This window comes from Scyliorhinus torazame, chromosome 30 (genome assembly GCF_047496885.1).
Source record: "Scyliorhinus torazame isolate Kashiwa2021f chromosome 30, sScyTor2.1, whole genome shotgun sequence".
Classification (NCBI taxonomy): Eukaryota; Metazoa; Chordata; class Chondrichthyes; order Carcharhiniformes; family Scyliorhinidae; genus Scyliorhinus; species Scyliorhinus torazame.
The window spans coordinates 25052173-25067724 of record NC_092736.1 but is presented as its reverse complement, the minus strand read 5'-3'; the positions used below and the strand labels follow the sequence as shown (position 1 = coordinate 25067724).

Sequence of the window (15552 nt, the reverse complement as noted above, 5' to 3'; positions counted from 1 at the left end):
AACTGAGGGTTTGTGAGGGTAGGGGGGGATGTTTGAGGTTTGATGTGTGATGGTTGTTGTATATAGGGGGTCATTCATGTGCAGGAAATGTTACATGGGCTGGGGGGAGAGAGACAAGGCCGCGACAGGAGCTGCACCAGAGGGGGCGGAGCGGGCTTTGGAAAGCGCGGGGTGTTTTCCTGCGCGCGGGAAGAAAGGCGGGAAAGGGAACGAAGGAATGCATATGGATTGGGAGACTCCCACGCGGGGAGGTCAATGGGGCAGCGGGGGAAGCTGGGGTCAGCAGGCGTCAGCTGACTTACGGGAGTGACATGGGGGAGCAAAAAAGCTAGACAGGGGTCTAGCGGGGGGAAGGGGAGGGGGGGGGGGAAGGGTTGCTGCTGCACTGGCCGAAAGGGAATGGGACACAGAAGAGGTGGTTGGGACGGGGATTCCCCCTCTGAGGGACTGGAGGGTGAGGGAGGCGTGGACACGGGACTGGCCCAGAAAAGGAGATGTCTAGTCGGCGGGGCATGGGGGGGGGGGGGGGGGGGAGAGCCCCTCCAATCCGGCTGATAACGTGGAATGTGAGGGGCCTGAATGGGCCGGTGAAGAGGGCTCGAGTGTTCGCGCACTTAAAGGGACTGAAGGCGGACGTGGCCATGCTGCAAGAGACACACCTGAAGGTGGCGGACCAGGTCAGGCTAAGAAAGGGATGGGTAGGACAGGTATTCCACTCGGGACTGGACGTGAAAAATAGAGGGGTGGCAATATTGGTGGGAAAGCGGGTGTCATTTGAGGCCAAGACTATTGTAGTGGACAATGGAGGGCGATATGTAATGGTGAGCGGTAAGCTGCAAGGGATGTGAGTGGTGTTGGTAAACGTATGCGCCCCGAACTGGGATGATGCAGGATTCATGAAGCGCATGTTGGGGCGCATTCCGGACATGGAGATAGGAGGCCTGATAATGGGAGGGGACTTCAATACAGTGTTGGATCCAGCACTAGACCGCTCCAAATCAAGGACTGGAAAGAGGCCGGCGGCGGCCAAGGTACTTAGGGGGTTTATGGATCAGATGGGGGGAGTGGACCCATGGCGGTTTGCAAGGCCGCAGGCCAGGGAATTTTCTTTCTTCTCCCATGTACACCAAGCCTACTCCCGGATAGATTTCTTTGTTCTGGGTAGGGCGCTCATCCCGAGGGTGGAGGGGACGGAGTATTCGGCCATAGCCGTTTCGGACCATGCCCCGCACTGGGTGGAACTGGAGCTGGGAGAGGAGAGGGACCAACGCCCGTTGTGGCGGCTGGATGTGGGACTGCTGGCGGACGAGGTGGTGTGTGGGAAGGTGAGGGGGTGTATTGAAAGGTACTTGGAGGCCAACGACAACGGGGAGGTGCGGGTGGGGGTGGTATGGGAGGCGTTGAAGGCGGTGATCAGGGGAGAACTAATTTCCATTAGGGCTCATAGGGAGAAGACAGAGGGTATGGAAAGGGAGAGGTTAGTGGGGGAGATTGAGAGTGGATAGGAGATACGCAGAGGCCCCGGAGGAAAGATTACTTGGGGAAAGACGATGGCTCCAGACGGGGTTTGACCTGTTGACCACAGGGAAGGCGGAGGCACAGTGGAGGAAAGCGCAGGGAGCGACCTACGAGTATGGGGAAAAGGCTAGTCGGATGCTGGCACACCAGCTCCGTAAGAGCATGGCAGCAAGGGAAATAGGGGGAGTCAAAGATGGAAGGGGAGCCACGGTTCGGAGTGCGACGAAAATAAACGAGGTATTCAAGGCCTTTTATGAAGAGCTGTACAGATCCCAGCCCCCAGCGGGTGAAGAGGGGATGAGACGATTCCTAGATCAGCTGAGATTCCCGAGGGTGGAGGAGCAAGAGGTGGCTGGTTTGGGGGCACCAATTGGGTTGGAGGAGCTGAGCAAGGGTTTGGGGAGCATGCAGGCGGGGAAGGCCCCGGGACCGGACGGATTCCCGGTGGAGTTCTACAGGAAGTACGCAGACCTGTTGGCCCCTCTACTGGTGAGGACCTTTAATGAGGCAAGAGAGGAGGGGCCCCTGCCCCCGACAATGTCGGAAGCGACAATTTATTTGATCCTAAAGCGGGACAAGGACCCACTGCAATGTGGATCGTACAGGCCGATCTCACTCCTCAATGTGGATGCAAAGTTGCTGGCAAAAGTGCTGGCCACGAGGATCGAGGACTGTGTCCTGGGGGTAATCCACGAGGACCAGACGGGATTTGTAAAGGGCAGGCAACTAAACACCAATGTGCGGCGGCTCTTAAACGTGATAATGATGCCATCGGAGGAGGGAGAGGCGGAGATAGTGGCAGCTATGGACGCGGAGAAGGCCTTTGACCGAGTAGAGTGGGAGTACCTCTGGGAGGTGCTGCGCAGGTATCTGGGGATCCAGATAGCCAGGAGTTGGGGGACCCTACATAAACTGAGTCTGACGAGGTTGGTGGAGCAAATGGAGGAGGATTTAAAAAGATGGGACATGTTACCCCACTCGCTGGCGGGTAGAGTGCAGTCGGTCAAAATGGTGGTCCTTCCGAGGTTTCTGTTTGTGTTTCAGTGCCTTCCCATCGTGATCACTAAGGCCTTTTTTAAGAGAGTAGGCAGGAGTATTATGGGGCTTGTGTGGGCAAATAAGACCCCGAGAGCAAGGAGAGGGTTCCTGGAACGCAGTAGGGACCGAGGAGGGTTGGTGCTGCCAAACCTAGGGAGCTACTACTGGGCAGCAAATGTGGCGATGATCTGCAAGTGGGTTATGGAGGGAGAGGGGGCGGCACGGAAGAGGATGGAGATGGCGTCCTGTAAAGGAACGAGCCTGGGGGCGTTGGTGACGGCACCACTGCCGCTCTCGCCGACAAAGTATACCACGAGCCCGGTGGTGGCCGCAACGCTAAGGATCTGGGGCCAGTGGAGACGGCACCGGGGTGCAATGGGAGCATCGGTGTGGTCCCCGATCAGGGGTAACCACCGGTTTATCCCGGGGAAGATGGACGGGGGGTTCCAGAGCTGGCATCGGGCGGGGATTGGAAGAATGGGGGACCTGTTCATCGACGGGACGTTTGCGAGCGTAGGGGCACTGGAGGAGAAGTTCGAGTTACCCCCGGGAAATGCCTTTAGATATATGCAGGTGAGGGCTTTTGTGAGGCGACAGGTGAGGGAATTCCCGTTGCTCCCGGCACAAGAAGTTCAAGATAGGGTGATCTCGGGTGTATGGGTCGGGGAGGGCAAGGTGTCGGAAATACACCAGGAGTTGAAAGAAGAGGGGGAAGCGCTGGTAGAAGAGTAAATGGGAGGAGGAGCTGGGGAAGGAGATCGAGGAAGGTCTGTGGGCTGATGCCCTAGGTAGGGTTAATTCCTCCTCGTGTGCCAGGCTCAGCCTGATACAATTTAAGGTGGTCCACAGAGCGCACTTGACAGGGGCGAGGTTGAGTAGGTTCTTTGGGGTAGAGGACAGATGTGGAAGGTGCTCAGGGAGCCTGGCAAACCATGTCCATATGTTTTGGTCATGCCCGGCACTGGAGGGGTTCTGGAGACGAGTGGCGGGAGCAATATCTCAGGTGGTGAAAGTCCGGGTCAAGCCAAGCTAGGGCCTAGCAATATTTGGAGTAGTGGACAAACCGGGAGTGCAGGAGGCGAAAGAGGCCGGCATTCTGGCCTTTGCGTCCCTAGTAGCCCGGCGAAGGATCTTGCTAATGTGGAAGGAGGCGAAGCCCCCCAGCCTGGAGGCCTGGATAAATGATATGGCTGGGTTCATAAAGTTGGAGAGGATTAAGTTTGCCTTGAGAGGGTCTGCGCAGGGGTTTTACAGGCGGTGGCAACCGTTCCTAGATTATTTCGCGGAGCGTTAGAGGAAGGTCGGTCAGCAGCAGCAGCAACCTTGGGGGGGACGTGCTGGGAGGGGGGGGGGGGGGGGACTGCCTGGGAGGGTGGATGAGCAAGAGATAACATGAAGGGTTGGGGAAACTGGCACGTACGGGTGAGGGCCAGTGTACAAAGCTGTGTAAATATATCATTTTGCCATGTATATATCTTGCTCTGCGCGATTTCTCGTTTTTTTTTGTTACGGGGGGGGTGGAGGTTATTGTTTGTAAGGGAGAAAAGTTGTGTTAAAATTTTTTAATAAGTATATATATTTTTTTAAATTAGTGAGAAGATTATATTACATTTATTTTGGTCCTGTTTAAGTCTTTATTTAATTTTTGTTAGCTTTGGTTAGTTTAATGATTATATCTAGGGCAAGGAACCTCAGTAGCGTGGAGTGCACATTTGTGCCAATTCGAAACACAAGGGGGCGGGATTCTCTGAGCACGACGCCAAAATCAGGAACAGCGATTGGGCGGAGAATGGCTACCAACGCTGGAAGCGGGACAGGCGGTGGTTTGATGCCGGGTCACGATGCTCCGCCCCCCTCCAAATCGGTGTCATTGGGACATGCGCCGCGTGCAGTCGCAACGCCACTGGTCACGGCATCAGCCGGCCCACCCGCGATGCTCCGCCTCCGATGGGCCGAGTTCCCGGCGGCACGGGCCACGTGTGGACCCAGCGGTCACGTGCCGGCGTGCAGACAATGTCCAGCGCCGCCACACTCGACCGAGATCTGTGCCACTGGCCGGGGGGCTTCTGCCAGGGCTGGGGTGATGGGGTGGCCAGGAGGTGGGTGGCTACTCGGTCCAGCACGGCAAATGCCAACTTTTCCAGCGCGACCGGTGCATGTGTGGGGGATGTAGGTGTGCGCGGCTGCAGCTCGTCAGCCCTGCACATGGGACCCGGCGATTCTCTGACCATTTTCCGCGTGTTCCGCATGCGTTTCACGCGGCACCGGTGCTAGCCCCTCACCAGTAGCGGAATCAGTGAGGGCTTCGCGCTCACACCTGTCCTCCACCTCTGGGAAAAATCCGTTCACCCTTTTCTTGGTTAGGTCCGCTCTGTGCATCACCTTGAACTGCACCAGGTTTAGTGCTGCACATGAGATGGAGTTGATCCTCTGCAGCACCTGAATTCAGAGTCCTCCCCCTATCTCCATGCCCAGCTCCTCCCCCAATTTCCATCACGTTTCACTCGTGGGGTCCTGACCTTTTCCATGAGTCGTCTGTTTTTTCACTCCATTTGTCACCCCCTAGCCAGTCCGGCCCTACCACCCGCTAGCCAGTCCAGCCCTGCCACTGTGTCCAAAAGTGTGTCCGGGTAGCTGGGGAATGTCTTTGTCTCTTTACGGAGAAAATCGCGCAGCTGCACGTTCCCTTTCGGCAGTTGGAATTTCTCTGATAGTTCCCCCAGGGTAGTTACCATCCAAGCCAGGTCCTTCATCTCAAGGCCCCTCTGTCCTCCCTCTATGCCCTAAATGTGGCATCTATCCTAGCCAGTGTGAATTTATGGTTATTGCAGATGGGGGCCCCAGGTTGAGTTTGCAACCTGAGAAGGCAGCAAACTCTCAAAGGAGTTCCATTACCTTTCCCATGCTGGCCACGGGGTTCGACACGTAGATGGGCAGGTGATCTGCATAGAATGAAACTCTGTGCTCCCTGCACCCCCCTCTCTAAAAGCCAATTCACCACTTCGCTGGTCTTCTCCTTTGGCTCTAAAGCCCCTGTCGCCCCAGTTTCCTCCCTTTTTGCACTTTGCTTCCCCTAAAGTTTTTCCCCTTCCCCTCCCAGTGCCAGACATTCTGGATTTGTAAAAGGAGGGTTGTGTTTGAATAATCTATTTGATGAAGTAATAGAGAAGGTTGATGAAGGGATGGCAATGGATGTTGTCCATATGGATTTTAAGAAAGCTTTAGACAAAGTATCATAGAAAAAGGCCGGTTAACAAAATTAAGCCGCATGGAATAGGAATCTTGTGGTGTAGTTCTGTTGATAATATTACTGGGGATTGGATTGTTCTTACAATGTTAATGGTCTTTGAAGGATTGTAAGAGCAGACAATGAGGATGGTGGCAATTGACTGCAACAGGACATAGGTAGGCTAGCAGAGATGGCAGACAGATGGTAGATGAGATTTAATGCAGAGAAGTGTGAAATGATGCATCTTGGCAGAAGGGTAGGGAGAAGCAATATATATTTCATGAAGCAGCTCCACAGATTCAGAGGAACCTGGGGTTTGTGTGCATGGATCTTTAAAGGTGGCAGGACATATTGGAAGAGCAGTTAGTGAAGCATAGGTGATCTTGAATATCAAATTAGAGGAATTGAGTACAAAAGCAGGAGAGTTATGTTGAACCTTTATACAGCTCTTGTTATGTCCAGTTCTGGCCACCACACTTTAGGAAGGATATGAGGGTCTTTGAGGCACAGAGGAGATTTTCAGGTTTGAGGGATGAGGGATCTTAGCTACAAGGTTAGGTTCAAGAACCTTGGACCAAAATCAATCGAGGGGAGGCTTGATACAGGCGTACAACAGTATGGTTTCCCACTGATGTACAAGGACTAAAGCATATAGATTTAAGGTTTTGGGCAAGAGACGCAAGGAATATAAGGAAGAACTTTTTTACACAGCATGTGGTAATGACCTGGAACTTGCTACCTACAAGAGTGGTGGAGGCAGAAATGAAGATTTGTTTCAAAAGGAAATTGGATGGGCATTTGAAGGAAACTTGAAGGGCTTTAGGGAAAGAGAAGGGAAAAGGTACTGATTGCATACTTCAGCAGAAAGCAGGTAGGAATTCACTGGGTTGTATAGCCTCTTTCAATGCCGTAATGGCTAGCTGAGTTGTTCTTGCACAGAACTGTTGCCTGGTATGGAGGGAAGATCTTATGAGGAAAGGCTGAGGGACTTGAGGCTGTTTTCGTTAGAGAGAAGAAGGTTAAGAGGTGACTTAATTGAGGCATACAAGATGATCAGAGGATTGGATAGGTGAACAGTGAGAGCCTTTTTCCTCGGATGGTGATGTCTAGCACGAGGGGACATAGCTTTAAATTGAGGGGAGATAGATATAAGATGGATGTCAGAGGTAGGTTCTTTACTCAGAGAGTAGTAAGGGCGTGGAATGCCCTGCCTGCAACAGTAGTGGACTCACCAAAACTAAGGGCATTCAAATGGTCATTGGATAAGACATATGAACGATAAGGGAATAGTGTAGATGGGCTTTAGATGGTTTCACAGGTCGGCGCAACAACGAGGGCCGAAGGGCCTGTACTGCGCTGTAATGTTCTATCTTCTCTATGTTCTAGAACCGGCAGATAGTATGGCCCAAATGGTCTCCTTCTCTGCTGTAGTCATTCTATGTACAATTACTTCTTAGAATTCAGATAGTTTGTATTAAAAACTTACCAATGCATACACGTCCATTAGATGCTAACTCAAAGCCAGGTTTACAGATGCACTTGAAGCTGCCATCTTCATTGATGCACATTCCATTCATACACATGTTTCTCTGGGAGCATTCATCCTGATCTGAAATTGCAGTAATAAAGGTTACAATTATAAATTGCATGATTTATTAATCTTAACATCTTGTGAGCATTTATATTTTATTTAAACATTGAATAATGTTACACTACAATCAGAATTTATGACAAAGTTTGAAATACATAATTAAACAAAATATCTTAATTTACAAGATAGCTCTGAAGCCAAGCTTTAAAATCTCAAAAAATATTAATATAAGTCAAATAAAGTTCAAAGGATATAGATTGGTTGGAGACTTGGAAGGAGAAATGGCAGATGGAGTTTAATCCGGACAAACGAGGGGTAATGCATTTTGGAAGGTCTAATACAGGTGGGAACTATACAGTAAATAGCAGAACCCTTAAGAATATTGACAGGCAGAGAGATCTGGGCATACAGGTCCACAGATCACTGAAAGTAGCAACGCAGGTGGATAAGGTAGTCAAGAAGGCGTATGGCATGCTCACCTTCATTGGTTGGGGCATTGAGTATAAAAATTGACAAGTTACGCTGCAGCTGTACAGAAACTTAGTTAGGCCACACTTGGAACATTGCATATAAATCTGGTGGCCACACTACCAGAAGGATGTGGAGGCTTTGGAGAGGGTACAGAAGAGGTTTACCAATTGTTGTCTGGTCTGGAGGGGATTAACTATGAGGAGAGGTTGGATAAACTCAGATTGTTTTCACTGCACCGGCAGAGGTTGAGGACCGACCTGATAGAGGCTTACAAAATTCTGAGTGGCAGGGATGGAGTAAATAATCAACATTTTTCCCAGGGTGGAAAAGTAAAATACTAGGGGACATAGGTTTAAGGGGTGAGGGGCAACATTCAGAGATGTGCGAGGCAAGTTATTTTACACAGAAGGTGGTGAGTGCCTGGAACGCGCTGCCGGGGGAGGTGGTGGAAGCAAATACAATAGTGACGTTTAAGAGGCATCTTGACAAATACATGAATAGGATGGGAATATAGGGATAGGTGCCCTGGAAGTGCAGAAGGTTTTAGTTTAAACAGGCATCATGATTGGCGCAGGCTTGGAGGGCCGAAAGACCTGTTTCTGTGCTGTACTATTCTTTGTTAATACCAACGTACTTAATATTATATTTGTATGATTTTATTACATCTTTATATGCTACATACCCATGCAATTTTTTCCATCTGGTGTCAGCTGAAACCCAGCATTACAAATACATTGGAAACTGCCTTCTGTATTCACACAACGACCATATTTGCAGATCTGACCATTCTGAACACATTCATCAATATCTGAAAAATAATAAAATCCATCCATTTTAAAGTAAGTAACATGATTTTATTGGATTTAAAATAGTTAATTTTGAGCAATTGTCCAGTTTTATGTGTTATTTCAACCACTTTGACCACCTGTGGTTGTGAAGAAATATTATGTAATTAAATATGTAAAAGTGTGTTAACTATCGCTGCTAAATGATTATAAATAAAACATAATCTGATACCATTATTAAATATTTGCTTACATGTAATTATAATATTTTGAGCAGAAAAATAATAATTCTATTCAGCCTTCCTATGATTTAACTCTTTCTCCCATTGACCTATCTATATCATTCCGGTAGTACAGTGGTTAGCACTGTTGCTTCACAGTGCCAGGGTCCCTGGTTCGATTCCTGCTTGGGTCACTGTCATAGAATCATAACATTTACAGTGCAAGAGGCCATTTGGCCCATCGAGTCTGTACCGGTCCTTGGAAAGAGCACCCTACCTAAACCCACACGTTTGACGTTCTTCTTGTTCACCTCTTAATTTTCAAGCAACTTTGGGACATTTTCTAAGTCTTCTACAATGAAGACTTGAATCAATAGTACTCTCTCTGGCTTCTGCTCCTCACACCCCTTTCTAAGACTCACCTAAGAACTCTGCTGGCATGGAAGGTGGCTCAAAGTCACATGCTTCTGTTGGGTGAGCTACCTTTGGGGCGTAACAGGCATTAATAGTTTGCAGGTGAGTCCTGTGAGACAATTTCGAGATCCTCAGGTATGGATTGTTTCCCTGTATTAAAATACCCTTAAGGAATTTCTAGGTCAATAACTAATCATAGTTCAGTTCTACATTCTGGCTGCTCTTTATTCTGCCATTGACACCTACTCTGGAACAATGCGTTGTTTCTTTACTACAATGATTACCACTTCCTTTGCCTTTTGTTCTATGACATCTTTGTTATTTGATCTCGCCTGCCCTCTAATTTATCCCAGACCTTCCTTTTTGTTTCATCTCCTCCCTCCTTTCAATTGTGTAAAGCCCATCACATTTCTACCTCTCAACAGTTCCAAAGAAGTAATTTGACAGAAAATGTTAATCCTGTTTCTTTCCCCGCAGATGCTGCCAGACCTGTTGAGTTTTGCCATCATTTTTTATTTCAGATTTCCAGCATTTGCAGTATTTCCTTATATTTATTCTAACTCGGACATTAATATCAGAGCCCACTGTTCAACCCTCACCACTAATAAAATATTGCCTTTAAAGTCAGAAGGAGGGATGTTAAACTAGTCACAATAGTCCAGACGTAGTCTTATATTCTACATTACTGTTATTTATTTACTTTACCACTCGTGAGCACTAGGATGATGGTTGCAGCAATATGCCACCATTATTCCAAGATCAGGCTCTTCCTCTTCGCCAGTATGTTCCCATCAATTATAGTTTCCACTTTACCGTTTATATTGAAAAAATTAATTATTTTACCTCTAACTGCATTAAACTGTATGTATAAGCTACTTTTCAGTTCTCATACTCAGCACTTCCAAATGTGTTAAAATTTGCATATAGTGGTCTTCACCATTCTGCACTGCTCCTATTTAGATATCTGTAAATATTAGTAATCTTAACTGATTCAAATAATTTATAAAAACAGATGAACAGCAGAGAATTCAAGTATAGTGAGTAATATTATAAAGTTTGCTACAGTTACTCATCTTAATATGGTACCTTTAACATAATAAGATGTTTTAAGATGCTTCACAAGAGCATTATAAAACAAAATTTGACACCCAGTCACAATGAGCTATTAGGGAAGTAGCAAAACGGCAAGTGTTTCAGAAGCAATTTTAAGGAAAAAAAGAGAGAAATAAAGTAGTAGAAAGCTTTCGGGAGTATATTGCAAAAGAGGTCAGAATTGCAGAAGCACGGATGGGTCTGAAGGAGATTGCAGAGATAGAGAAAGGAGAGGGCATAAAGGGGTTTAATAATTATGATAATTATAAAATCATGTCACTGCTTAACCAGGAGCCAATGTAGGACACCCAATATGAGACTGGATGCAATTGAGGGTACGGACAGCAGAGTTCTGGATGAACACAAGTTTATTGAGTGCTGAATGAACATGGGTAGTCAGCCAGGAGTGCATTGGAATAGTTGGAATGGGCGGCACGGTAGCATAGTGGTTAGCACTGCTTCACAGCGCCAGGGACCTGGGTTCGATTGCAGGCTTGGGTCTGTGCAGAGTCTGCACGTTCTCTCCGTGTCCGCATGGGTTTCCTCCGAGTGCTCCGGTTTCCTCTCATAAAAAGTCCCGAAAGACATGCTTGTTAGGTGAATTGGACATTCTGAATTCTCCCTCAGTGTACCCATACAGGTGCCGCAGTGTGGCGACTAGGGGCTTTTCACAATAACTTAATTGCAACGTTAATGTAAGCCTACTTGTGACACTAATAAAGATTATTATTATTATGATAGTCAGCGTTAGGGATAACAAATGTATGGATGAGAGTTTCAGTGGCAGATGAGCTGTGACCGGGAGGAGTCAGGTGATCCCAAGGAAATGGAAAGTCTTAGTGATGGCACTAATATGTATTTGAAAGTTCATCTTGGGATCAAATACTACATCGAGGTTTCAAATAGTATGGTACTGCCTCAGTAAGTTCACAGAGCGGGCAAGGACCCAGTAGTTAGGGAACAAGGTTGTGGTGAGGGATGGAAGCTTCTCCCAATATTTAGTTGAAAGAAATTTCTGTTCATCCAGGTGTCGAACAAGTAATCTGGCAAATTAGAGGGAGTGTGGGGGGGGGGGGGGCTGAGAAAGGTGGTGATGATGTAGACCTGGGCGTCACCAGCATACATGTGGAAATGGGGGGGACATTGCATTTTCAGATGTCACTGATGGCGAGTTCATCAACATGGTTTGATGGCACGATGGCACAATGGTTAGCACTGCTGCCTCACAATGCCAGGGACATAGTTCAATTCTGGCCTTGGGTGATTGTGCGGAGTTTGCACATTCTCCTCGTGTCTGCATGAATTTCCTCCAGGTTCCTGGGTTTCCTCCCACAGTCCAAAGATATGCAGGTTAGGTGGACTGGTCATGATCAGTGTGTGGGGTTTTGGGGATACAGCAGCGTGTGGGCCTAGGTAGAGTGCTCTTTCTCAGGATCGGCACAAACTCGATGGGCCGAATGGCCTCATTCTGCACTGTAGAGATTCTATGGCTTATTTTATGGATCATACCAGAAATTAATAAATCATTGGTTAGGTCTCAGCTAGAGCATTATGGACAATTCTGGGGACCGCAGCTCAGGAAATTAAAGTCTTAGAAAGAGTACAGAAGAGGTTTACCATGATGTTATAAGGCATGAGGAGAGGCTGGAAAAGCTTTTTCTGTAGTTTTCTAATTCTTTTACGGGATGTGGGCACCGCTGGTTAGAGCAGCATTTATTGTCCATCCCTAGTTGCCCTTCAGAAGGTGGTGGTGAGCTGCTTTCTTGAACCGCTGCAGTCCTTGAGTTGTAGGTACACCCACAGTGCCGTTAGGGAGGGAGTTCCTTGATGTTGCCCCAGCGACAGTGACGGAACGGCGATGTATTTCCAAGTCAGGGTGGTGAGTGACTTAGAGGGAAACTTCCAGGTGGTGGGATTCCCAGGTATCTGCTGCTCTTGTCCTTCTAGATGGTGGGGATCGTGGGTTTGGAAGATGTTGTCCAAGGAACCTTGGTGAATTACTGCAGTGCATCTTGCAGATTGTCCACTGTTTGTCAATGGTGGAGGGTTTAAATGTTTGTGGAAGGGGGAGCAATCAGGTGGGCTGCTTTGTCCTGGATGGTGTCGAGCTTCTTGAGTGTTCTTGGAGCTGCACTCATCCAGGCAAGTGGAGAGTATTCCATTACACTCCTGACTTGTGCCTTGTAGATGGTGGACAGGCTTTGAGGGGTCAGGTGAGTTACTCACTGTAGGATTCCTAGTTCTGACCTGTCCTGGTGGCCACAGTATTAATGTGACTAGCCCAGTTCAGTTTCTGATCAATGGTAACCACCATTGTTGATTGTGGGGGATTCAGCGATGGTATTGCCATTGAATGTCAAGGGTCGGTGGTTAGATCTTCTCTTGTAGGAGATGGTCATTGCCTGGCACTTGTTTGGTGCAAATGTAACTTGCCACTTGTCAGCCCAAGCCTAGATATTGTCCAGGTCTTGCTGCATATGGACATAAGACTGCTTCATTATCTGAGGAGTCATGAATGGTGCTGAACATTGTGCAGTCATCTGCAAACATCCTCACTTCTGACCTTATGATGGAAGGGAGGTCATTGATGAAGCAGCTGAAGATGGCTGGGCCTCGGACACTACCCTACGGAACTCCTGCAGTGATGTCCTGGAGTAGAGATGTTTGACCTCCAACCACCACAACCTTTTCCTTTGTGCCAGGTATGACTCCAACCAGCAGAGAGTTTTCCCCCTGATATCCACGGACTCCAGTTTAGCTAGGACTCCTTGATGCCATACTTGGTCAAATGCTGCCTTGATGCCAAGGGCAGTCACCCTCACCTCTGGCATTCAGCTCTTTTGTCTATGTTTGAACCAAAGCTGTAATGGAGCTGCGTGACCCTGGCAGAACCTAAACTGAGCATCCCTGAGCAGGTTATTGTTGAGTAAGTGCCGCTTGATAGCACTGTTGATGACTCCTTCCTTCACTTTGCTGCTGATGAAGAGTAGACTGATAGGGAGGTAATTGGTTGGGTTGGATTTGTCCTGTTTCTTATGTACAGGCCACAACTGGGCAACAGGAGTGTTCTTCTTGCAAAAAAGAAGTCGAAGAGGCGACCTAATAGAGATTTTCAAGATAAGAAGTTTCGGTAAGAGCTTCTATTGTTATGTTATTAACTGAAGGTCATAGATTCAAATCATTAGCAAAAGATCGAGAGGGGACATGACGAGAAATGTCAGAATTGTCGGGATCTGGAATTCTCCACTTGAAAAGCTGGTAAAAGTTGTTTTTATAACTAGTTTTAAATGGGATTTGGGCAGGTGTTTAAGGATGAGGATCTTTACAGATGGGTACAAAACAGGGATATGGAATTAAGCATGCATTCGCTTTCAAAGACCCAGGGTAAGTCTGATGAGCAGAATGGTCTACTTTTGTGCTGTTATTTCAATGTTTTATAAATAGACACATCAAATCTGTATCACTTAATCAACAAAAATTCAAAATGGAGGTTTGTCTATTCATTAATATTTGCTTTCTGTCAACTAACCATTTCTAGATTCAATTCAGTGCAGTCCTACCTATGGTTCTGAAATTTAAGCTGGGAGCTTTTATGTGGGACAAGGTTAAATACCTTTGTAAAACCTAGAATGTATCATGCACTCTCTTACCTTTATCCCCCAAATTGTAATTTCTTCCAAAACACTAAAGGTGATTCAAAAATAACTTTGCACTCCAAAAACCAGCCTACTGATCTACCAGAAATCCTCACTCAAAGCAATCCTTTATGCTCTTCACCTTCATTGTTTGAAGTGATTTTCTCAGAATTAGATATCATGTAATAGTAGATAATGAAATCATACAATGTTGATAGCAACACCATGCTAATAGTTAATAGTAACACCACAATCAAATCATGTTCTGAACACAGTTAAATTATGATATAAATCGCAGGCCGAGTTTTCTAAATCAGGGTTGAAGATCGATTGAGGATATTAATGAACAGAATGATAACAGAATTGAGCAGTTATAACTATCTGGAAAGAATGAACAGGCTGGACTCGTCTTTCCTCGAGAAAGTAGAAGGCAAAAGAAAAGGCTGAGGTGTGACCTAATTCCGAAGGGGTTTAATAGGATTTTTGTAGCCATATTTCTATTTGTGGAATAGTCCTAAACTAGAAATCATATAAATAAGCTGGCCCAGAATAAATGTAAAAAATAATTTGAGACAAATTTCATATCACAATTAGAATTTAGAACTTGCTACCACATGGAGTAGGTGAGGTGAATGGTACAAATGCGTTTAAGGGGAAGCTAGATAAATGAGGAAGAAAGGAATAGAAGGATATGCAGATGGTGTTGGATGAAGTAGGATGGGAGACAGCTTGACTGGAGCATAAGCACCAGGAGAGGCCAGTGGACCTGTTCGTGTGTTGTAAATTCTATGTAATAATGGGCACCTTAATAAAGTATTGATAAGCAAGAACTTGTTTCAAAATTGAACCATTGTTCCAACATAAAAAAGCAAAATGGAGTACTGATGTTTATAGAACAATAACATACCCACACAAGTAATTTTAGTAGAGGTGCTCTGAAAACCAGGATGACAACGGCAAAAGTAAGAGCCTTGTGTGTTCTCACATTTTCCATGCATACAGGGGTTGCTTAGACATTCATCCACATCTGTATAAGGGGAAAAAAAAAAATCACAATTATACAGAAATACATTAATGTTTAGATACTAAAATGGCTGTTCAGAGACGAGAACATTCTAAATTGTAACAATACACAGCACACAATTATGTACAGCTACTTTCTTTAACTTGTAACTAATTTGGAGATTTTGGTTTACAATCAAAAAAGAAACAATTAAAATCCCAACTATGACTGAAACACTGATATTATACTGCTTTTAACGTAAACACACTCCATCATCATATTGGGAATAATAAATCCACCCCGACATCACAATGGGATCAACATAACATACTGCAACACAGTGGTTTCATTCATACCAACACATTCTTCTCTTCCATCAAGTTTATAACCCATATAACACTCGCAGCGATAACTAGGCCCAGGAAGTGGAATGCAACGTCCATGAAAGCAGAGGTTTCCATAAAGCTGGCAGTAATCAGTTACATTTAATGGTCCTGGCAAAGAAATGGTGAAGAATTCATAATTAAGTAGAGATAGATAACAAACATTTAAACA

General features: G+C 46.5%; 1 protein-coding gene across 1 annotated transcript in view; it reads right to left on the bottom strand.

The window, feature by feature from the left end:
• The window catches only part of LOC140404453 (fibrillin-1-like), a 716712-nt gene that overhangs the window by 401526 nt on the left and 299634 nt on the right, over positions 1 to 15552 (bottom strand). Inside the window, exons 11-14 of the mRNA XM_072493009.1 lie at positions 15354 to 15491; positions 14902 to 15021; positions 8530 to 8655; positions 7272 to 7394 (exon numbers count right to left, since the gene is read on the bottom strand). Coding sequence (XP_072349110.1) covers positions 7272 to 7394; positions 8530 to 8655; positions 14902 to 15021; positions 15354 to 15491 — 507 coding nt within the window. The remainder of the gene's footprint in view (positions 1 to 7271; positions 7395 to 8529; positions 8656 to 14901; positions 15022 to 15353; positions 15492 to 15552) is intronic.